Source organism: Polyodon spathula, chromosome 58, assembly GCF_017654505.1.
Source record: "Polyodon spathula isolate WHYD16114869_AA chromosome 58, ASM1765450v1, whole genome shotgun sequence".
Lineage (NCBI taxonomy): Eukaryota > Metazoa > Chordata > Actinopteri > Acipenseriformes > Polyodontidae > Polyodon > Polyodon spathula.
In genome coordinates, this window is record NC_054591.1 from 251,254 (window position 1) to 276,253 (window position 25,000).

Consider the following 25,000-nt stretch of genomic DNA (forward strand, 5'->3'; position numbering starts at 1 on the left):
ATTTATTGAATACAAGGAGGAGCACGCCCTTTTAAAAGCTCACAGGGATGCCAATAAGCTGATTGTGGACCAGCGTGAGCTCTTTGTGGACTTTGAACAGGAGAGAACCCTGAAAGGCTGGGTCCCACGCCGCCTTGGGGGAGGGCTGGGGGGTAAGAAGGAATCAGGGCAGTTGAGGTTCGGCGGACGGGACAGACCTTTCCGAAAACCCATCAATCTGCCCCTGATGATGAGTGACCACTCGTTTACGGACAGGCAGCACGCAAGAGGAGAGAGGCAGCTCTCCCAGCAGAGAGTACGCGACAGGCAGAGGGAGAAGGGTATTGACAGAGATGAGAGACGGAGGGACAGATCCCAGGACAGAGAGAGGGCAAGAAGGGAAGAGAGAGAACGGAGAGATAGGGATCATGACAAAGAAAGGAAAGACATTAAGCGGGAGAGACACAGAAGCAAAGAGCACGACTCCAAAAGAGTAAAGGGTGAAAACAGACACAGGGACAAGGACAGACACAAAGACAGAAAATAAAGAGACTTTGTTTTTTTCTTGGCGTTACTGATTCTGGTATTCCTGGTCTGATCAAATGACCAAAAGTTGGGGGGTTTGCATCCGGTCCTGTGGGAATGTAACACTGTTGCTTTGCTCATGCTGTACAGTAATCACTTCCATAGACGTGGACACCAAGCAGAGAGAGCTTGAACTATACAAGATAAGAGCCTTTTAGTATGGGGATCTACTTATTTTTCAAGAAGCACACAGTACAGTAGCAAAAGAAAGTGTGCACTCCTTTATTGCTGGTACCATATAACGTGCGGTAAAAGCGAGTGTCCCTGATCCAAAGGCTCTCAGTCCAGTCCATGTGAGGAAGAGCAGTCTAAGCTTGGCACAGCTGAAAAATATCAACATATTTTTAATTTAAAGCAAAAATCAAAACGATGAATTTGGATTTTAAAGCCTTGGTTGGCATTTAACAGCTTAGTGATTTATTATTGTTATTATTTTTGTTTGGATTACGTTTTATGCCATTTTTCCACCCTATAATTTATTGTATTTCAGTCTCTCAATCACAATACACTATTTTTAATGTGAGAATATTGTTTGTGGTCAAGGCAGTGTACAGGGCAACACTGTAACCAGTATTTATAAAATAAATAAGTAAAACCTACATAGCCATTTGAATGTATTTTGCTTTATTTGTGTAAGTTGGGTGCTAACCTTGTATGTGGTAGGACATGTGGTCTCAATGTAACCACAGGATTTGGGTGGCTCAGATTCACTCCTCCTGTATTAATAATGGTTTGTACTACTATTCTACTCCTGCCACTACACAGGAGTGGACACTGCTCAGCAAACAGCGGTGCAGGGATCGCAGGAACTTCATTTCTACATTATTGAAATCTACAAGGCATTAACTGTGAAGTATGGGTGCTAATCTCTATGTATTTTCCTAAATGTTTAAACTTTAGCATGTTTGGAATGTTGGTAACAGATCAGAAAATCCATTGTAACAAATGACAGGAACATAGCGAAGACTATGAAGAAATATACAAGATGAAATCAAGTGGTATATACTGTACCCTTCCTGCTTACAATTTAAACTCTTAACAAAAAGCACAACAGGAAGATTGAAAGGATTGTAAGTATTTTATTAAGCAGGCGTATCTTGAGTCAATACTGCAGTACTGATTTGGAAATAACTAATATCTACAATACAAAAACACCTCAAAGATGAAAAGCTACTGCATTTACAGTAAAGTGGTAATTTAATAAACTGCCATGAAGTTTTTTTTTTTTTTTTTTTTTTAGGATTTATGGGATGGCAGGCATTAACAAGATTACAGCTGTACGATGTTGTACTCCTTGAGGCTGAAAAGCAGGGCAAAACGCAATCTTTTTTCCCTATTTCATGTTATTGACAACCTTTTTTAAAAACCTAGAATTGAAATGACTGTTATCCCTTTATTTAACACAATCCAGGCATTTTTAACTCCTTATGCATTTCCTGGGTCGAACAGAACACGTGCTGAAGACAGGTTCAGCTCCTCTGCGCTACAGAACAGGGCTCATTAAGATTAGCTTGGATACACAGCACAGGTGAACAGGCTGTAAGGGAAGTGCTTAAACCTAATTCAGTTTTGCAGTAAAGCAATAACAAAAACACTGTGTTATCCCTCTCTGTAGGACTATGCCAACATATACACACTGAGAGTAATCATATTTAATACAATTTATAAAAAATAGAAAGCAAAACAATTAGCCAGGTCTTATAAGACCAAGTGAATAGTATTTTTAGTTTTTTTTCATAATATTGTTTTATGGTGTTCTCCAAGCCCAAGGGATCATTTCATAACACCTTTCTTAAATGCAGTATCAGTAGGATAATTTCTCGGAATAGCAAAGTAACTTTTGCAGACATTATTTCTGCAAAGTGCTAGTGAATGAGGGGATGCTGATGATTCAGAGTGTCCAGGTGAACTCAGGAGTCTACCATTAACTACAGTTTTAATGAAGTACCCCAAATGCAAAACAGGCTGAAACTTTGGGTCTTTTTGTACCATTTCAAGTACTATGTGCCGCTTGGCCAAATTGCTCTTGTAAATCTGGTTAAGTAAAGGTTTCTGATTTCATTAGTTTTTTTTTTAACAATGTAAACTTCATTAACACGTCTGCCTTTGCCTCACATGCACCACCGCCTTTCTCTTTGTTGCTGTTCTGAAACTCTCACCTCATTCTCTCTCATCTATGCATCGTTTTGTGCCACACTTTACAGCAATTGTCACTCTTTTGTTACTGTCGCTTTCTATGTGAACCCAACCATTAGCACAGGTCTCTCGCACCTACACTTCAATCTGAGGGTATAATCTCCTCCACTTGCTTTATTCCACAAACTATTTTTCTACAAGACTAGTCATTACCTTTTACCCTTCTGGGTTTATTTTTTGTTGTGTTCAAATTGAATTAAAAACTATTTTGTTTCTTGAGTGCAGAAACATGTGTGCATGTGTTTTCTTTTGCATTTTCTAAAGTTTGCTTCATGAAGTCTGTCTTGTGTTGGTACCTGTTTACAGTCTTGTGGCAAATGCATGTTTGGTGATTCAGATCAATTTCATCATATTGTGTTATATATTCCGTGGGTGTGCCATCTGGAGCACGACTCGGTTCTTGCAGGATTCCAGAACTTCGGCTCATTAGCTGAACATTCTACGATTCCAGTAACCTGTTCAAATGATACGTCCCTAATTTGTTGCAAAAACATGCTGTCTGCCTGTCTTGCACGCAAGCCCGAATGGCCTTTTCTCATTCCCAAATTTTTCTTATGGACGAGGTTACTTCACTGCACGTGAAGTGTAATTAGTTCCACTGTGTACAGTGGGCGTTGGACAACCACAAAACACTAAATTAATGCATTTTAGTCCTTAGATAAACCAAGCATTTTTACTATGTGTGCAGCTTCAAGCAACTTTCTAGCGTCTCTTAAATCACATTTAAAGGTTTAGCCGCTGCCACTGATCCTGGCTGGGTAAATGTGTCCGAGCAAATTCTGTGACTTGAATGATTAACAAAAAAGGATCTTTTTTTTTTTCTTTTTTCGGGAGCACAAACTGGACCGAGGTACTGGTTTTGTTGTCAACAGTACACTGTATTGGATCCTCCATAGTAGCCAGAAGAGTTGAGACCTGTTCCCTTTAGAGCTTAACAGTTTCTTTTTTTTTTTAAATCATTTTCAAAGCCACATTTTGTATTGGCCAGCAGCATTCATACTGTGCTTCATCTTAGTCCAGGTTAACGAATGCACTCAGTCAGAGATGCTGCAAAGCTTCTTGCCCTTGTTCGGTGTAGACGTCCTCTTTATCTGCCCACGCACTGAACGTGTCTTCAAACCGCACGTTTCTCTGTGAATTGCGTTTTTTATCCCGTGTGAAGAAACTAAACCTTTGAAAACAGGAGAAAAATAATGTTATGGATGTGTACATTTTCAGCTACGTCTCAATTAAAAAAAATGTGGAAAAATTGGTAAATATCTAATACATTTTTGTATTTGATTTGCTAGTAACAATTACTATCCAATTAAAGATGGATTATGCTTCAAAGCAGGGCAGAACTGAAGGGCAGTAGAACTAGTATAATGGCAGCCTCTATGAGGCAATTTAAGGCAATGTTAGTTGGCAACATAGAATAGTACTATCTATATAGTCTGCCTATTTAGCTTGAATGCAGCAAGAGTTGTTTTGTGCTGAAAGATTTGGAAGCTAGACTTCTTTTGTTTTACTTTTAGATTTTAGGAATAAATATAAGATCGGTCATAATCCACCAAATACCACTAATGTGACACACAAACTAAATAAAACAAACTTAACAACTCCCACCAAATGGTGATGCATGCTGAAAAGTGAAAGGCTAAACACATACTGGCATGCTATTGCTGCACTGGCCATGCAGCAGGAGTAAGCAGCACCCAGTGAGGACTTTGCTGTTCATAGAAAAACCAGAAACAACTAGGATCGGGGTCAATTCCTGCTCCATTTCCAACTCCTCTCTGAACTCTATTCCCAGCCTGGTAGAGTCCCGCAGCGCAGGCCCGCATCCTGGCTGTGAGAGGTACGCCGGTCTTTGCTGGGGACTCCGAAGGGAGCGTGGCATTGGCTCTGGTGCTCCCATGGGCTAGAGAGGTAAAACTGGAAGGGACGGTTTCTCCTCATTGCGCTACAGCGAACCCTGCTGGCCAGGCGCCCAGCGAGCTCAGAGCAGACACCTGCAGGGCTGGGCTTTGTCCTCCGGATGTCGGTAGCTCGCTGACATCCGCTCTCAAGTTCCTGGGTGAAAAAGGAAGCTGGCTTGGTTGTGGGATCAGAGGACGCCCACTGAATCTTCGGGTCTCCCGAGCCGTTTGGGGAATTGCAGCGGGGAGAGGGAAAGCGATTGGGCATTCCAAAAATCAGTGGGAGAAAATAATAATTGGGCAAACTAAATGAAAACATAAAATAAAAATTGGAATTGAAAAACAGGAATTGACCCCAAACCTGCAAACAACAATCACGCATTTGCATTAAATCGATTTAATTACACCGGGAACTAGTTAGGGATGACCACAGTTAGAAAACCATTGCAATATTCCAGGTTCCAGCTACTTTAGTAATAAGATGTGATGTGTGGTGTTAGCAAGCACGCACCAAAACGCAAGTGCAGGTAATGGGTGATGAAAGATTATAGTAAGATTTGAGTACAGCAGCACAGGTTGGTGAAGGGGCATTCTGACTGGCTGATAGGCACATTTTGATATAAATACATGTATATAAAACAATCGAACAGATCCCACAGTCAGCTAATCAGAATGCAAATCCGAATCAGGCGTGGACATGCGCGCATGCGTGTTCCATGCAGGCAGGGTGAACAGGACGCATTGAAAAGTGACAAAGACAAATAAAAAAGATGATATCGTACAAAGGAAATAAGTCTTCTGATTGGCTGTAATGTGGGATCATCTGCAATCAATCCAGCTGCCACCATTGGCATTATGGCCGTAAAGATCCTGCTCAGAGAGAGAAATGAACAGCTGGTAGAAGTACACAGATATACAGCACAGGGAGGTTATGTCTTGTTACATGCCGACAGAGATCTCAAGTTATGGCAAAAAGAGCAGAAGAGCCGCCGTACATCACCCAAGACTGAAGGATTGTACTGTTACTAGAGCAAGAGAACCCTGTTTACAGAGCGGATGAGTGTAAAAGGCATGCTTTATGGAACTGAATGGATGCTTGAATACTTATATATCTTTTGTTGCACATCCTCTACAGTAATCACATTTAAAAAACATTTCCTCCTGTATTATGCTAGGCTTAAAGCATCCCCCGGATCAGTTTGATCTACATGTATTCTACAAACGTCATCAGAACACGTTGCTTTTTCTAACTGTTTTTTATCTTCAAATCTGCCGCGTGCTCCCGACAGGCTATCTTGTTTGATTAGAAATCACCCCAATTATGACAGATTTTGACAAGAGTTCAGCCAGCCTGGAATGGCAGCTGCCTCTTAGCAGTATTAGTTTTTTTTAAGTCTATACTGCATACATGATATATGTACATATGTATACTGAATAGGTAATCCCTAATGGTGCAGATAAGTTGTTGCTGAAACTGTACATATTGATTATAGCAGCATAGAAAGACCAAAAGAAGACTGGGTAAAGTTCAAGGCACACTGGTTAACAAGTTCAAATGTACACATAACAAAATAAACTCAAGGCATTTACAAAGAGAAAAGGTACCCAAGTAGAATGCTTAAACTTGTGCAAAAAGAGAGAAAAAAGGAACTTTTAGGCAAACAAAAATTCAAATTAATATGCAAACCATCCCTTTCCTCAAAGTCAGTATTGCAGAGAATTCATAATAGTCGTGTTGGACCTCTGGTTCTGTAACTTGTGTTTGAAAGTGTGGTGCCCCCCAGTTTTAAAAATAGTTTTCATACATTCTAGAAAGGTTGGTATCCTGTATATGCACCTAATGTGCAAGTACCAGAGATTTGGGTACTTTCTGTAAAATGTTAATTAGTGGGGGTCAAGAATGATAGGTTCATCATAATTAGATAAGCAGTTCTCTAGAATATACATGACATATTGCACCTCCACTATATTACAAACACAATGTACCAGAGGAAGATTAAAATAAAACAAGAAATACAATCTACAATATACGCAATTGGTCCCCAGTTTTGAAATGCATTTTGCACAGATGGCAGGATCAATTGAAGCCCTTTTATCTGGTTTTTGACAGTGGAGTCGCTTTGCTGGTGACACTGCTGGTAATAACGGTACAGCACGGAGGACTGATGGTGGTACATGCGGCAGTATGCGACAGTCAAGGCATGCATAGGCTGTCAACTGGACAACAATCAGGGAGCTGTCACAGGGTTCACAAGCAAGGACAGCCACGCCTTTATTTTACCTGAAAAAACGTCACAAGGAAGAGAAGGCAGACACACCATGAAGCACAAAGAAGCAAATTACTGTGCCTAAGATGGCATTCAACACTAAGGGGAAGAGAGAAGAGGGAAGTGCACTTCATTGCATCACAGACAGGAGGGATCTGATCACCAGACTGGAGGGAAAATATTGCGTAAACTGTGCGTAAATCCTCCAACATGTTATACACAGTAAAATCTATAATAAATATGGAAGAGGAGCTACTGAATTCAAATTCATTACAACATGTACACGAGTATACACATTTACACATAACATGTTTAAAAGATCTAGCTTTGAATAACTTGCTTGTATTTGGTGAATTACATTTTGGAATCTACCTTGCAATCATTCAAATCTAACAGGATGACGAGGCAAATTGCCCAGTTCAAAACTACACCATGCTGCCAAGTTTGATACAGGGATGGAAATAAGACTCCCATTGCATAGCATGTGGATCCGTTCCTGGTTTTACTGCAAGTTAAATAAGACTAGCCTGAGCTTGCTACCTACGCACTGTTAAATCAAGCATGTATTAAAACCCTGAATGGGTGAAACTGCTATGCAATTGGAGTCTTGTTTTTAAGTAAAGGACTCCCCAAATAAACAGATTTAAAACATTTCGTTCCATTCATGGTGCTTGTGCTGTGGCTGTTTCACTTAGGGTACTTAGCTATAACCATTCATAAAATAAGGACAGTACTGTGCTGGACGATCCTCTGTTACTAAGACAACAATACAGTCAAAGGGGAGTGATTAAAGGGTTAAGACAGTGTAAAAACTTACTATTCATGAGATGATACTTCTACTCAACTCAGTGGCACTAGGCTTTGGGTATCATGGCTTACAAATATCGTACGAAATGGATATCCAGTAAACAGCGACCTCATTTATAATCTGCAGTAATTAGATGTATCCCATTGAATTATGAAACCATGCAGGCTCTATTCAATTGATCTAAACAGCGGCTGTTGTGCAAAGTATGAAATAGAGCATCTCTGACTGCATGCCAATCCCTTTTCCTGCATTTGGGACTTTAAACATATGAGTTAGGATATTTTAGAACCACCACCATTTCAACAGACAAGGCTTGCTGTGTGGATGAAACATGAACAGCCGTGTTAAACCCTGAATGAGCTTTAGTAGTGATTTCATATTGCTTTTTTATTCTTGTTGTCACAGCTAATCAGCCTGTTAGATTTTCCCTCATTGCAGACATGCTGTCAGTAGGGTGCCACTGTCCGTTTTCAATACAGCTGCAAACACACAGAACTGCCCAACAGTACTTACAGTCTTTTGATACCGGACTCGGGCTGGGTCGCTGGTCTGGACTGCAGGACTGGTGGAGGGGTCGGAGTGGGGGGGCCTGTATCCTCCTCGATTTCCTCGCTATTACATAAAACAGTAAAGCCAGATCAGGATTTCAGTTAGACTGATCATAACATGGTCACTTCTTACAAATGTTGCACAATTTGAAGCCCCCATTTCAAACCTGCAGTATAACCCTGCCTTAAACACCAGTACAACGTTTAGAGAACATACAATTATAATATAAATACATTCTACACTGTATAAAACCTAACCACTGAACCAGTCAGCAAAGTTGCTGTAAATGACCAACGAGTGAAATTCTGAAACAGATTAGAGCTCGCTTATCAAATCAACAGGAGCGTTTCCTACCTTTTGTAATAGGCCAGCTCCTCTTGCAACAGGAACACCTTTGCTTTCAGCTCGTTCCTCTCGTGCAGCACATCCCGAAGCTCTTGCAGGGTGAAGCGTGGGCGGTTCGGGTCTTTCAACTCGGAGGCCATTTTCTCTGCAGCCGACTCCTCTTCGATGATAGATTCCATCTGTGACGCAGTGAAACAGTCTATTACGTCTGGTACAGTGTAGTTAACATTTCTGGAAAACACCCCTAACTTCTACACTGCTCCCCCTTTGCTACACTACAGATTAGGGTGTGCTATTTTTGCTAGTTGAATGGCCTTATGGGGCGAATGGGAACAGTCTAAATGTAAGGGGCAGTGTTGTGCAACACTCTGCCTTTACAAATTCTGTCTAGTCAGCAAGATGAGGTCAAAGTCTCCGACACCACCAATGCAGATGAGCCCGGCTCTTCTGCATAGTGGTTAAGACACTCGCTTGTGGTGTGCAGGGTCGCCAGTTTGCGTCCAGCCTTCACCACGTTACAGCTGTATAACAAGGTGGCACTGCAAATGTTAAATGTTTATAACAGTTCAAGGAATCACAGACCAGAGATTCCAAATACAGTAGAGTAGGGAGTGAATACTGGAGTATGCTTGCATGGTATCTTTACTGGGGAAGAAAAATACAGCACACAGTGAAACTTGAATGAACTGGTCACCAAAGGGACTGAACATGTGTGGCTTCTTATTAGCATCCTGAGAAATACATTTTTTTTTCTGTGATGTTTACTGGCTAGTAAGAGCAGGTGACCACGAAGACAGGTTTATCTGTTTAGTTTAGCTTGCAACGAAAGCTGAACGTAGCAGTTAGCTGGAACAAAACAAAAACGCAACCACCAACAAACCATTTAATTAAAAAAAAAAGGCAGACAAGCCCAAAAACACAAGCAGATCCAATGAGTCAACATGAGCGGAGAAACAACAGCAAACACTTTTAAAAGCACAGCAGTCCTGGGGTGGAAATAAAACTCCCATTGCATTGCAGTACTATCAGTTTAATAAGACATTGCAGAGTTGGTTACCTATACACTGGAGCTAAACAAGCTTGTAGGAAAACCTGGAATGGGTGAAACTGCTATGCAACAGGACTCTTATTTGTATCCCTGCAGTCAGTTAATTAGATATTCAGTTAGATATTCTGTAGAAACATCCTCTAAATACAAGCTGTTGTTTTTGTGTTCGTTTTCAGATCCAGGCATTTCTGTAAAACACACAGAACACGGTTTACCCAGAACACCTCCTCCTCCTCCTCCTCCTCCTCCTCATCCTCCTCCTCCTCCTCCTCACTGACAAGCCGTGGGAACAGAGACCGCCGCTCAAACGGCTCAGTTGGAGGAAGCAGCTCAATCTAGAAGTCACGGGAATAACACAACCCTGAGATTATTCACACACAGTCTGAACTGCCGAGAACATCTAATCAAGGGGACGTATAAAAGGAGTCTTCAGGTATAATTCACTCTGTGCAGCTGACCGTGCGTGGAGAAGACAGCAGATCTCCGAGTCACGTGGAACAGGTCACTAGTGGCGGGTGAAAGAAACGGAGATTCGACTTTCCTTTTAAATTCACCCTAAATGATGGTGCAATTGCAATATTCACCCACGGACATGTTTAAATGCAAAAGACTTGGCCCACATCAAACCTCTATAAAGGCAGGCTTCTCTCTTGGTACACTAGTGTCTGGGGCGGCACTGTTTGCTTATTTAATTTATATTCCGAACAAAACATTTAAATCTCCTCTCAAATGTTCTGCAATCAGGAGCAGGGTATTTACAGAAGCACCAGCTCTGTTAGAAAAACAGGGAAATGTCTCAACCAATACAATACTGCTTACTTCCTTCTGCGATCTCAGCTTTACTGCTTCAGAAAATTAAGACCCTTAGCCATAAAACACAAGCATGGAATTCGCTACCCTTAACTTTAAAAAAGAAAAAAACTTGTTCATATAGTTGAAACATACATACATACATAAATAATATACATATATATATATATATATACTATAGAGTATATATATATATTATTATATATATATATTATATCTATATATATATATATATATATATATATATACTATATATATATAGATGTGTATCTTATATATATATTATTCAGACAGTAGATGTGTGTTCTTCAATGGCTTTGGGCAACTGTGGTGCACAAAATTTTGTTTCAGAGTATGTAAAAGAATGACATGATTTAGGAGCAGGATTTAAATGTATGCAAATTAGTCCCATAACAGCGATGGAGTAAAGAATGTCATGCATCTGCCTGACATGAGATTATTTTTTTGATGACGCTGTGTCACACGGTGCATGAATAGGAGTGTGATTACCTAGGGACTTTGCGCCACCTTTAGCAGTCCCTTTATAGTTTTTAAAGACACATGAATTAGACTGACACAGCAGCATCTTTAAACAATGCTACAGATTTTAAAGCCTTTATCAATCTGAGAGCAGAAAGTGGCCAGATATTTTCATTAGCGGTCTTCAGGAATGGAGCGAGTCAAACTCAACTAACAGTATATTTAGGTTATTTTATTATGCATCCTATTCAGCAAGATGACTCAGCTTCCTGTGACCCTGCGCTAATCTGTTCAAATCAGAAACCACAAAGACCCAACCAGGACTCGGAGCAAGATTTTCCCCTTGGTAATTTTAGCTGCACATTGGGAAACTGTTTAACTCTCAAATCAGCACAGAACATCTAACACTGTGAAATTCCTATAGACTCTCTCTCATGTCAATTTTCATTATTAAATTAGTTTTCAAAGAAGGAGTCACTGTAGTGAACCAACCAACTTGTCTTACTTTAGAGAAGGGCACTGCTTCATTTCAACATCAGGCAATTTTATAAAAGGTGGCTCAAATAACATCAGTGCAAGAATTACCAGATTAGATACCTTGACAGAGCTACTGTATCAGCTTCACTCGACTCCCAAGGAAGAATGATAAAGCAAAGCTACTTTTTGATGTTGCTTTTTTCTGCTTCTCCTGGTGTCTGTCAGGTTTGCTTGATTACCACTTCCTTACTGGCAGACAGATCCAGGCGAGGAGAGACAGATCTCGTTACCTTGGGCTTCTCTCCATTGTGGCTGGGCTCGCCCTGCAGTTTCTCCCTCAGTTTCCCGATCTCGGTCCGCAGCTTGCCCATCTCCTGCTCGTGGGTCTGTAGGAACGCCTCCAGCTCCACTTTCTGCTCGATGAGCGCCTTGCCCTGCGCCTCCACCACCGTGATCTTGTGCCGCAGGTCGTGGTTGATCTTCATCAGCCGGTTCTGCTGCTGCTGTAACTGAAAAGGGGAGAGAGCAACAGCTCTGCTTCAAACCAAGTGCAAAGGCAAACCTTCAGAGAGGAGTGAAGCAACCGTATGAAATGAGCAAGAAACAACTTCGCTGCAGGAAGGATCAGTTTGTTTCTTGCAGATTTTTTTACAACCAAAATGATTTTATTCTTCTCTTGAAATTGTCTGGTTTCAAAATAGGGTCCCAAGACCATAAAATATATTGAATTTTAAAACAGTTTGTGTGAACTCTATAGGTTTCAAGAAGTTGCCCAGCCAAAATCTTTTTAAAAACATATTTGATTTCTAAAAGAACTACACAGATAGGAAAGTTACATGGTACAATTCTGCACCCGGTGACTGGGCCACTGAACATATTTTCAGCAAGCAGTGTATTTTGCTCCCAGAGCCAGCTTTCCACATTTCGTTATGGCTTGCACACCATCCTCAAGAGAGTGTGTGTTTGAAAACAAACAGTAGAGCTACTTATAAGTAGATGGGAACTAATTTAAATTTTATGATCCCAAACCGACATATAATCCAATCAGCGTGTGGCATTAGGATCCCAAATATAAATCTAACTTCGATATGAGCCTCTTCTGTTCATCCTCTGAGGCTTAAATAACACTGAATATTTTGTTTTTGTTTTTTTGTTAATACAATAATTGCAATGCCAGCGACATGCAACAAAAGCCATTTTCGTATTATGCAATTTATATTTCAAAACTAATGCATTTCAGCAACACCTTTAAGCCTCATGCATGATGCAACTCACAATTACCTTGCAAGTGGCTATTTGCAGTAAAGTACTAATGAACCGCATTACAGGTTTCATGGGAACTGCTTTCAAAGCACACTGCGATAAAAAAAACTGCCATTGCAACTGATTTTAAACAGGCACTGATCCCAACCCTGGCAGCTGCTTAGAGAACCGATGTGCATGTAAAGCTCAATTCAGTGTGCACATTCTTATGGGTGGGGTCTTACTGCCTCAATGTCCTCATTCTTCAGGGTCAGCTCTCTGTCTTTGGCTCGGATCTCGTCCCTTTGCTTGTCCACGACTTCCTTCAGCTTCTTCATCACCTGCCTCTCCCTCTCGGACATCCCTGCCCCAAAAAGCAAGGACACCATTGGACAACCAACCATTGCTTCAGAACTGGGTTTAATGCATACAAATCAGCTTTCAGTAACTGATATGAAAACACATTTTAGAATGACCTTTATTATTATTATTATTATTATTATTGGATCCAAGTACAAAAACTGCACAGTACAACATGCTCTGAGCTATAGAACCCTAACATTGATGTATGTTTTGGATTTTCCACAGGGTTTGTTTGGAGTCCAGTAGAATAAAAATAACCTTGAGAAGCATGCCAGGCGTTTAACTGGACATATTGACGTCTGAAAGCCGTGGTCGTGTTTAAAATTAGATCCTGCCCCTGCATTGCAGCAGGTCACGCAGGAAAATGGAAAGAAATGATCACATTCTGCCTTTTCATGTTCACGACCTCAACTGAAATATTTTATTGTGCTGTGTGACTGAGCCCACATGAAACATTACAATACTGTAACGTGATCTAAATAACATTCAATATACAGGAGCAGCACGCCTCCAGATCAAAGACAGGCACAGTACAATGGGGCGTTGCCTAGGGACAGCTTTAGGAGTTACACCTTCCCTATTCCCCCACCTTCTGCAGTATTTTAGTTAAAAACCAACTACATCCTGTTCATTATATGTGCCTGATCAGTATGCATTTCTATTGAGGTCACTGGCGCCCTTACTGTTATTCTCATAGAAATGCATTTGCACAATGCTAAACATGAACACCATTCTAGCACGTGTCAAGAGAACACAGCACCATGGTTAACATCGGACTACAAATGTAAGCGCTTCAATTAATGAACACAGCCCCAGATAATAAGGAAGAAACCTGCACTCAAAACAGCTCTGCTCCAATTTCACATTGTATTTCAAAGCATGCACTTCAATTTTACAAGGACTATCCACTTCACCAGACGCAATAATGATCCCTAGCAACGCACAACTATGCATCGACAAACCTACTGTGTGTGCGTCTGTGTGGGCGTTCAATAGACGACCACTTACTGACAGTGCGTGGGTCTGATACTGGTGTCTGCTGTGTGGATGGTCAGAAACGGCAAAGCTTTATTAGCACATCAAAAGACTGGGACGGTAATCAATATGATGTCCTCTTTCCTCGTGCCCCATATCATGCTAATTAAACTGACTGCAAACTGTACAAATTCAAATTGGAATGCATTTATTTTAACCAGGACAGAACCCTAGAGATATACATCTCAAGAACAAGGGGGTCCTGGAGCTACAGAATCCAGAAATGCTCTGAACTGCCATTCTTACACTACAGTATTGCATTTAAAATTCTGAGATAGTGTCCACATGGTTTTATTCAGAGCAGACCAGACAGTTGGTAAGCTAATTGGAGACACAGCAGACAACTGCTCATTTGGCAGAATTCAACAAACTGAGCAGACTGCTGTCAGCCTACAGATGTGACCAGGTCACTCACAAGAACCACAGACCGCTCCTGACATCACATTGTAGGATTGGGGGGGGGGGGGGGGGGGGCTGCAATGTGTCACCAGTGTCCCCTCCAGCCGTCCTTTACCTTCATGCTTGTGAAAGTCCTCCTCAGTCATGCTGTTGTCCCTGGGGGAGAGGCTGGTGAGGAGGTTCTTGTTCTCCTCCTGAAGCTGTGTGATCTGGGTCAGCAGGTCCTGGGCTTCCCCTCTCCACACGTCCTCCACCAGCTCCAGCTCCTGGTGTACAGCAAAGCAAGGGGCACAGGCTTTTAAAAGGCATTTTCAGAGACTCCAAAAGGCATATATTTGTTTAGCCACCAAATGCTTTGTTAATATATCCTTCACATTTAAATGTGGTGCAGCAACAGCTACTCACATGGGCATACAATCCCCATGTAATATATATATATATATATATATATATATATATACACACACACACACACACACACACACACACACACACACATATATATATATATATATATATATATATATATATATATATATATATATATATAAAATCACACATATCAGGGTGATATGAAATTATGGTTGTTTTAGAAAATTACAGTAGCTACTCTATTGTACGTACTGTACCTGTGTGTCAGTGTATTCAATAGTTTACAGAATGTTTTTAACAAATATATCAGGGATGGAAACAAGACTTCCATTGCATAGCAGTTTGGTCAATTCCTGGTTTTACTAGGAGTTTGTTACGTACATACTGTGGCTAATCAAGCTTGGAGTAAAACCTGGAATGGGTGAAACTGCTATGCAATAGGAGTCTTATTTCCATCCCTGTACTAAAGGCCATATAAGCCTGTGTCAATCTTTGAACCTTTGCTTTTCTGTTAAAACATAGAAAAGTAAGAAAATATTTGTCAGGCTTCAGGATATTGAAGTCCTTCATTTCTTCTGTTGCACGTGCACTTTAAATTGCTGCATGCTAGGCGTTTCGAAAAGAAAAACAATTAAAAGTTGCGACACGATGCTAATTGTTTGTTTTATTAATGTTACAAGGAACAAGCGGCGTTGCTAAACCTTCAGTATCTTTTTTTGCTTTTATTTATTTATAATTTTTTTTAACCAAACACAAAAAAAAAAACTCACAAAAATTGACAGCCTTGTCATGTGTGTACTCTACGCTACCGCAATATTGAATCTTAAACTTGTCACCGCTAACTTCTAAATATATTGTTAAAAACATTTCACAAACACAAAGAATGTTACACACACGATAAAAAAGCAACATGCAGAGATAAAACTTTATGTTTATTTACTAGTAAGTCACGTTCTGACTTTGCAGCAATTTTGCCTCTGGGAATGTGAACAGTGTGTGTTACTTTTTTTTTCCAATTTTATTAGATCAACTGACATCATAAAGAAAATACTGTGTATCAGTTTATGCCGACAAATATACACCGTGCTGTTAAATGTCATTGCCAGATTGACAGCGGTATTAACCCACTTGAGCTTCGTTACAGTATCTATAAAGTTGCTTCCCTTAAATACATGTTGACAGGGAAATCCTATAAATAAATAATGATCGAATTGTCTTCCCACGCTGTGTTATATTCGTCATATTAATCTACTAGAATAACGCCCTGCAAACTGACCCATGGTGTTTTTAATCCTACCTTTTTGTGCTTCCTCTCTTTTTCCATCCGGTCCATCCTCTCCAGGCGCAGCCTGTCCAGTTCCAGCCGCAGCTCTTCGGTTTCAGGGTTGATGTTGTTTCTGCTCACCAGGACCTCCAGAATCTCCAGCACCCGCACTACTTTGGGCATCAGCCTGACCAGCGCCTCGCAGCCGTGCTGGTCTATAATCCGCTCAAACTCCTGCCCCACCACGGCAGCGATGTCATACACATCCATTACTGTGAGCTCCGCGGCGTTCTTCTCCAGAGCGGATCCAAAATCTTCCATGGCTGGCTCTCCCTGTCCCAAGAGTTATTTTTTCTGAACAAAGTTCCACTCCACAACAAAAGGGCACTGCATACACTTCCTCTGTTTGTTTTCAAATATCCCTAAACTCCCATAAGTGGAACTTCACGCTTCTATTAACGGCAAATTTACTCCTTTTCTTGTTGCCATTTTGTTAGGTTAATTACGATGAGGGCAAAAACCTCGGTTCCATTGCAGTCCAAGTCTGCTGTGCTTCACTCTTCAACTACACAGGAGGAGCGCAATGCGCATGTCAGAATCCCAAAGTGACAGCGGAGAAGAGATTGCAGCCAAGTTGAGTCAACTCTAGAGCTGGTGTATATATAGAACACGGTGCATGTTAAAATGTATTGGAAAATACTGTATGCATGCCTACCAGACCTATGTAAATACGCTGTGTCTATGTTGCTTGTTTAAAATAGCATGCATGTATTTTGTTTTTAAAGCTACAGTGCTTATTAATTAAAAGTAAATCTACAGCAGCAGCTGTTTTAAAATGCCCTATATTTCATTTGATAATTGCAGATCCCTTCAAAGCAATGCAGACCCTTAGAAGCAACCCCAATTTCACTGATATAAAGAAAAATAATGCATTGGGTTTCAAATAATCTACCTTTAGCAAACAATGGGGAATTAGTACTGAACTTCTCAAGCCGTGTTTATGCACATGAGCTCAACAGCATTTCATATCATGGTTTTACTTGTTCTTCTTTCGTAATCAGCTTTTCATGATCTTACATGATCACGTCATTATGCACGGCTACACCATACAAAGCCACAGCAGTTCTAATTGCTGGCATTCTCACACCTACTAATAGCGACGATTGACTCTGATTTACATTGCATTATAAGCTTTCGCTCCTGGGTAACATTTGCAAAACCTATATTCTAAACTGAGAAGGAAGATCCCAAGTCAACCTAAAGCTGTGCTCGATCGCCACAAATCTCCCTTTATAGTTTTGAGTTCAGTGCAAATTGATTCCCTAAACAATTGGAAGTAGGGTTATTAATTCAAAAGCTAAAACAGCAGTTTCTACCGTCCTTAAGGGATTTGTATCAACTGAATCAAATGTGCATTCTAATAAATCTGTTTTCAATTGTTCTACAGGGGGTTGCAAGTATATTCTCTTTTCTCAAAGCATTATTTAACATAAGGTAATGTTTGTAAACATTGGGAAAACATTGCTTATAAAATGCCCCTTGTATAAAATAATCCCGTAGAATTGTATAAGTTTATATATTACCACATATACCACAACTGAGGGTTTTAGAATGGAGCTGTTAGTAAAATACAGATCAGTTCCCAGTCAGTTTTAAAGCTAACATTCATATTGTATTTACCACATCCCTAGATAGAATATGGTACTGTAATATACTTTAGGCGGGGGTCTATTGTTTTTGCTGCTAACAAAGAAGATGCTAATTCTCAATTGGCCTACTCTGTGACTTAAAATCATTGTTATGTGGAGGTAGCTTTAACAGTTTTAATGGAAGGCTGGTGAACATTGGCGAGTAGCTAAGTTAAATGTGACAACTCGATGACTGCGAACAAAACTCGACCCCCATTTGTACTTAAGTGTATAACATACAGATTTACAATAACTAAATGTATTGTAAACGTCTGTGTAATAAATGGGATACATTACTAGTTCACCGTATCAAAAGCGAAATACATTTGAAGTATAAAAGAAATATAGGCTACCCCATAGTCGTAAATGCAGCCTTCAAACTCATTTCGCATCACACCGGTGATACATTTCTGTTTAGAATGATTTATGTATTTATTTATTATAAAACGTGGCTTTTAAAATATAAAATATAAGCCGCACGGACTTGTTTTTCACATGGGTCCTTAAGCTTTGTCGACCGATAAACTAATCTAAAAGGTGCAGAACAAAATCGCCATCATAAATCACCAATAAATAACAACATGCTTCGTTACACAGGGATCTTAACATGCTGAAAGGACGGTGATTGACTCACACGTATACACCTGCTCGCCGTGGTGGAACATTTTGCAAATCGCGTATTGTGAAAGGGTAGCGGTAGCTGTTTTGTCCTTCCCGGCGCTTCGTTTAAGTCGTTACGTGGCAGTGTTAGCTGTGCTCCCATCTCCTTTCCTCAATCTCCGCTGGAACGCAAACTCCACCTCCGTAATCCGGTGGCTGGCCGAGGTTTACTAGGTGTTCTGTTTTCTGTGTGTAATAAAAGTAATAGCCGGAAAAAAAAAAAAAAAAAAAAAAAAAAAAGATGTTTACCTTGTCAGAGATCGTTGCCCTTGTAGTCCTCTTCTCCAGCACGGCCTCAGGTTACTTTGTTAGCATAGACGCGCACGCCGATGAGTGCTTCTTTGAGCGGGTCAACTCCGGTACCAAGATGGGCCTCATGTTCGAGGTAGCGGAAGGAGGCTTCTTGGACATCGATGTGGAGGTGAGGGCCGCACCGGAGTGACAGATCAGCATTGCAAGCTGCACACCACAAACACACTGTCGCCTGTGCTGCGACAGACAGACACACACACAGGCCTCAGTTACGAGGCGTGGTAATATTGGTATACATAAGTAATACCGCAAATTAGCCTGTAGGAAGTTTATGGTTTGGGAGTTTGTTAACTAAGACGGTGTTCATTTCAGAGAGACAGCAAGCTTACTGTACCTAGCTTGCTTTGCCTACCATATGGTTTCTAAGGAATACTTCTCTACTATTTAACGGGCAAAATCAATGTTATTATCTGAAGTCCAGCTTGAGTCTGACCTAAAATAGGTTAAAGACAGTGAAGTCAGACAGTCTCGGTTTGCTTTTTCAATTAAAGTGAATAAGCGTAACGCTGTAAGTCTAGCAGATGTGGCTTATTGTTGGACTAGTCTTATCACAAATAACGTGTGGTGCCTTGAGACGACAGTATGTTGTTAATTGGTAACTTATGCCCAGGTTGAGTGTGCATGTTATCCAGTGTCATTTTAAGGATAGTATATCGGACAAAGAAATACAGGGATTTAAATATAATTGTGTGAGGAGACCATACGTGGCTCTATTGGTGTTATAAGGCGCGAGGTACCAGTATGCTCACAGATGATTATTGGTTGCATCAGTGGCTAGGCAATACAAAGGGAAAGTCATGCTGAAATCTAGTTCCATATAAAAATAACACAAATGCATCCTGAAAAATATCGCTGCAATTACCACAAGAACAGTGCAATCTGGGAAACTGCTAAAACTCACATCATGGAAGCATTGAAATGTAGCGTTTCAAATAGTCTGGTTGGAGATAATGAAATGGGATTTTATTAATATTATTTTTTTAATACCCATAACGTTGTCACATTTTAAAATCAGTTTGTTCTGGAAAGTTTGAAAATAAGTGAAACAGTCAAATTAAATAAATGACAGCATCCATCATAGTTTAGATATGTTTAAAACAATTATTTTGACCACTTTACAACATTTCTATATATAAAGTTACATTTTGCAATAAAAAAAAAAAGTATTGCCTGCCTGTTACCAAATTGTGGAATCCAAAGGTTTGTATTCCAAATGTTCTCTCTTCCTGTAGATTACAGGGCCTGACGGTAAACAGATTTATAAAGGAGACCGAGAATCCAGCGGGAAGTACTCGGTTGCTGCCCATATGGACGGGACGTACAAATTCTGCTTCAGCAACAAAATGTCAACCATGACACCCAAGATTGTGATGTTCACTATTGACATTGGAGAGGCTCCAAAAGGGCAGGACATGGAGACGGAAGGTGAGATATTTAAAAGCTCTTTTTTCAGGGGGCTGTCCCCCATCCAGTCCCCCCCCCCCCCACACACACATTTCAATGCACAGTTTTTACATGCACCTTGCGATCTCTAAAGAAGGAAGCCTAGTACAGCTCCAGGCGCAACCTCAGTTAAGACAACAGTTTCTGCTGCCCCAAACCAGAGAAAGAAAATCTGACCTTGTGGTGGAAAATCGGTTTTGTGCAGCTGTCTTTTATGATTGCTTTGGAACGCTGTCTGGAAGTTCACACAGTCGTATGTTTTAGAGCCAGTCTGAAGCAGGTATTCTAGAGCCATCGGAAGGAAACAGTTCATTTTTATATTACTGTTTCTTAAGCAGAAATCAACACAGCATAAGTAGATCAGTAAAGGTTGAATGTTGCAGGCTGTAAGAAACCATGCCTGCTTTCTGTAATTGAAAGGGGGCCCCTTAAGAGATAGCAGAGTTGTATTTATTTGAGGATCATCTGAGATCCCAATGTTTTAAATTGCATGACTGAGCTTTGTTTGGAATTTCCAGAAACAATATTCATACTGTTGAACATGTAATCAAGATATTAAATGAGAGAATGTAAACTCCAAAGAATTTGTTGAGCTGGGCACCTCCTTGAGTATATTCTGCGGGTCAAGGACTTGCGTGGGAGGTGGCAAGCGTATAATTTTTTTTTTTTTTTTTTTTTTTTTTTTTTTTTTTTTTTTTCTAGTGGCACTATAGTTAATGTTTCAGTTTGGATTTAATAAGACTCATTCCTATCATTTCTATCTGTTCTCTGCTTTGATATTCTAAATTCCTTTCCTCCATTGCATTTTATTTTCATTTCTTTGCTCCTTTTCCCCTTCCTCTCTCCCTCTCTCTCAGGCGGTGGCGATACCTGGGATGGTATGTCCGCTCTCTTGCTTGGTTTAGAACTGGTTTGTTTTTACCCAAATTTCTGAAGCTTTCAATTATTGGGTGGCATCCAGACTTATGACTGTTCCAAATGTCTTGGTCGTACAGCAGTTGTTGGGAAGAAGCTGAACAGAAAAAAAAAACACCCACAGAAATTGCCTTTAACCCCTGTTTGTATTACTAATTCGCTTTTGAATCTGATTGTATTTAATATTTTCTGATACTAACGCACCATCCTGTGAAGATGCATTTGAAATAACAAAAATGTAGAGCATATCACTGAACTGTGCTATAGTTATGTGGCACAGTGCACAGGTGCTCTTGAAAGCCTAGTTTAGTTTCTTTGGCAGTGTCTGGTGCTTGATCGCCCCTAGGGAGGCAAGAAGTGCTAAAAAAGATGTTTCATTGTTCCACATCCCCTTTGTTCACTCTGTCTAGAATTGTACCATGTAACTATCCTATCGGTGCATCTGTTTTACAAGACATATGTTTCTTCAAAGTTAAGGCAGGACAACTTCTTGAAACCCATAGAGTTCACACAAACTAAATTCAAAAAACGTGGCCAAAGGGGTTATGGTAGTATTGTATTTGGTGGGTAAAAGACGAGGCAAAACAAACATTTGCTTTGCTAACAGGGGCTTGATTGTTGTGGTTTGTCAGCATCTTGCAGTTAGCATGAGGAAGTAAAAGATGAAAGCACAGAGCTAAAGTGATCCGACAGACCAAGTCAGAGTGGTACTGTTCAGCATGATTTAGAGTGAAATGTCAGCAAGCCTCTAGAGTAAATGCATAAACAAGCTCTCCAATTGCTCATCATTACAAAATGCTTTCAGTACTTGCAGTAAAAAGCTATATATTCCCCAATTACCTGTAGTTTTATTTATCTAAACCTAGCTCTTATCTGTTTCACAGAACCAGATTCAGTATTTTTACAGTTGATTTTTAAACAGTGTAAGCTGCAGTGTTTAAAGGACTACAGAAATGAGTAGTGTTGCTAATCCTCTTTTCTTTTTTTTCAGTCACTTAACTTGCCTGAGGAATTTCCAGTGGTGTGCATGTCATGTTTATTCAGGTGTACTCAATGTCTTCATGCCATCTTTATGGAGTGTTTTGAACTGCTCTTTGCAGCTCACCAGAACAAGTTGGAAGAGATGATCAATGAGCTGGCGGTGGCAATGACAGCAGTGAAGCATGAGCAGGAGTACATGGAGGTCCGAGAGAGGATACACAGAGCAAGTACGTTATAGTGGGGACATCTGTCATGCATCTCGGAGATCCGTCATGCAAGTACAGTTATTGTCATGGGGAAAGCACAATTTGATTGCATTTTTGTAAATTGATTCTTTTTTAATTGGATCAAAAGGACTAAGGGAAATACTGATTTTAAGATTATATCGAATAACATGTTGTCATCCATTCATTTTATACCAGTAATCTACTTGACATGTTGTTCAAAATGAACAAATGTTTTTTTCTATACTACTCTCAACCAAATCTCTGATCAGTTCATAAACAAACCAATAATTTTCACTAGTCATCCTAGTTGCCTGTTTTTATTTTTAAACGCCTGATGGATTAATCTGTTTTTTTTTGCAGTTAACGACAACACGAACAGCAGAGTGGTTCTTTGGTCGTTCTTTGAAGCTCTGGTACTTGTAGCTATGACCCTTGGACAGATTTATTACCTGAAGAGGTTTTTCGAAGTGCGAAGAGTTGTGTAAAAAAAAAAAAAAAAAAAAAAAGAAAAAAAAACAAAGTTTCTAACACGTTTCACAATTTACCAAGATCTTTAGTCACAACAACTATTACTTCAGGTTTGAAAGCCAAGTTTATTAGACTTTCAGAAGCCTTTACATAATTTGTTTTTTGTTTATTTAATTCCCTTTAGTTTTTTTTATGCTCTTCTGTAGCAGAAGTTACAATATAGTTTCTGGCCACTTGCAACTTCTCTTATTAAAGATTAAAACTGCATCTTTAAATTCAAGCCAAGGTTATCTTAATGTTTCAACTCTTCATTGTATAATACAGCAGTATATATTTGGGGATTGTTTTGGTTTTTTCTGTATAACAGACACCAAGCCTTGCAGTTTTGAAGTGGCTGTGCACATTATCAGGTTTTAATCTGGGAAGGTTTTAATTTGAATCATTTGCATCATTCACGATCGGTAAGTCGTTTGCTACAAAACTTACCAATTTTATCTACACAGTGCAGGAAGAAAGTTCATTCACATTGGGGGGGGGGGGGGATTAGAGAGACATATTTACTGTTTTAACCTTTCCTACAACTAAAGGATTCTGGTTTTTGTTACAGTTCAGGTTCAGTTCAGTCAGTTGCCTGACTAGTGGTTACTGCGAAGGTTACAACTTCACAACATACTGCAAATGGGTTCATATAGTTGTCTAAAACTGAAGAATTGATCACTTTACCCAGCACTGTCTGAGGAAATCCGAAAATGCTGTAAAGTCCTGGTGGGGCACATAGGGTTAAATAATTGATATAATGTTCTTTTCTTTACTGTGGCCTTTTGAAAAGGACCTTACAAATACTGTAATGTATACAGCCACAGTTTCAATTCCTGTTCTCCTTATTGTCTGTTTCTATTTGGCTCTTGTACAATCTTTCACCTTTCGAGAGACACACAGGGATTTGAAAATGTGGGGGATGGGGGAGACTTTCATTTTAGTATCTTTAATGATGGGTTTAAAGTAGTCAATATTAGTTCAAGGTCTGGGTGTGGATCAGGAAAATGTGACTGGTGTAAATTTAGTTGCTTGTACTTTTTTTTGTCTTTTGAAGAAAAAGAAAACTTTAAAAATGGCAACATGATTTTGTACAAATTAATTTACTATTTGTTACAGGTATTCATGTTCAAGATAAACTTGTATTACTTCGAGGGAAACAGATGTTATGGAAATATTTTTCTGTAACATTTTGACACCTCAGAATACAAAGCGAAGTTAAAAATGCTGATGTTTGTCCCTATGACCCAGGTTTAGTAAATAATAAACACAACATTCTTTAAAAAAAAAAAAGGCCTTGAACAGACAAAAAAACAAGATGTTATATGTCTGGACACATATATATATATATATATATATATATATATATATATATATATATATATATATTATATACCTTTGAAAGTCCTAGGTAACGACCCAGGATCCATGCTGGGCAGTGAATTGACTAACGGGGTTATTTTCAGAACTCACAAGAAGCATTTTAAGTACATTTACTTGCTTTTATGGTTTTCCTAAGAAAAAACTTACATTTAAGTTTCTATGTTTTTGCAGTCAAGTGTTAAATGTATAAATAAACAAAATGTTTATTTAAAGGAACCCGTATAAAATAGATTGCTGTCAGCAGTCAAGGAGCTTGTAGACAGGTGATTTTAAATTGTTTGTTAATTTTAAACAAAATTATAAAAGGGAAGACCAGATCTTAAGTGCCTTCAGAGTTAAGTAGCCCTGTCCTACAGAAACAGCATTATTGACACCAAAAATGTGGATTTTTTTTTTTTTTCTGTACAGTTTACTATGTCCGCTTGGTTACATTTTAGGAAATAGATCTTCAGGACAATTTCTTATGAAAGTTTTTATTTATTAATTTATTTTTACATTAAAAGCCCATATTAGAAAATGTTACACAATAAACAAATCTCAATCAACAGACGTCTACAGTTTGAAAGAGAAAAAAGTATAATTAACTAGACCCGGTCATTTTTAACATGAGTGGGATGCTGCAGCTTTCAAACTGGTATCTCCTTTGCTTTGAGGGCGGCTGCTTGAAGTTGAAACATGTTCGTTTTTTGCTCTTAACCCCTATAGTCCGTGGATAAAGAATAAAAACTAGAGATATGAAGAAGTTCTGGCAATCTGAGTACAGAATAGTT

At 39.6% G+C, this 25,000-nt stretch overlaps 3 protein-coding genes across 5 annotated transcripts; 2 read left to right on the forward strand and 1 right to left on the reverse strand.

Annotated features, from left to right (window-relative positions):
• Positions 1-4: 4 nt before the first annotated feature.
• LOC121307710 (U11/U12 small nuclear ribonucleoprotein 35 kDa protein-like) lies at positions 5-1,179 on the forward strand (the record flags this gene model as incomplete). The annotated part of the gene is made up of 1 exon (XM_041239962.1): positions 5-1,179. A coding segment is annotated over one exon (522 nt), but the record flags the coding sequence as incomplete, so codon positions are not given.
• Positions 1,180-1,623: 444 nt separating this feature from the next.
• On the reverse strand, positions 1,624-17,198 carry LOC121307679 (RILP-like protein 1). Of its 2 annotated transcripts, XM_041239911.1 has the most exons (8): positions 16,151-17,196; positions 14,597-14,747; positions 12,930-13,048; positions 11,733-11,951; positions 8,637-8,806; positions 8,247-8,345; positions 5,441-5,528; positions 3,839-3,931 (listed from the first exon to the last, which is right to left on the reverse strand). In XM_041239911.1, exons 1-8 carry the CDS (start codon positions 16,436-16,438, stop codon positions 3,926-3,928), a joined length of 1,140 nt encoding a protein of 379 aa, XP_041095845.1. In that variant the 5' UTR covers positions 16,439-17,196; the 3' UTR covers positions 3,839-3,925. The 2 variants fall into 2 exon arrangements, with proteins under 2 accessions (XP_041095844.1, XP_041095845.1); XM_041239910.1 differs by lacking the exon at positions 5,441-5,528 and having other exon boundaries at positions 1,624-3,931; positions 16,151-17,198.
• A 1,320-nt stretch (positions 17,199-18,518) lies between these two features.
• On the forward strand, positions 18,519-24,140 carry LOC121307680 (transmembrane emp24 domain-containing protein 2-like). Of its 2 annotated transcripts, XM_041239912.1 has the most exons (5): positions 18,519-18,886; positions 20,010-20,202; positions 21,078-21,098; positions 22,236-22,343; positions 22,704-24,140. In XM_041239912.1, exons 1-5 carry the CDS (start codon positions 18,707-18,709, stop codon positions 22,826-22,828), a joined length of 627 nt encoding a protein of 208 aa, XP_041095846.1. In that variant the 5' UTR covers positions 18,519-18,706; the 3' UTR covers positions 22,829-24,140. The 2 variants fall into 2 exon arrangements, with proteins under 2 accessions (XP_041095846.1, XP_041095847.1); XM_041239913.1 differs by lacking the exon at positions 21,078-21,098 and having other exon boundaries at positions 18,521-18,886.
• The last annotated feature ends 860 nt before the right edge of the window (positions 24,141-25,000 follow it).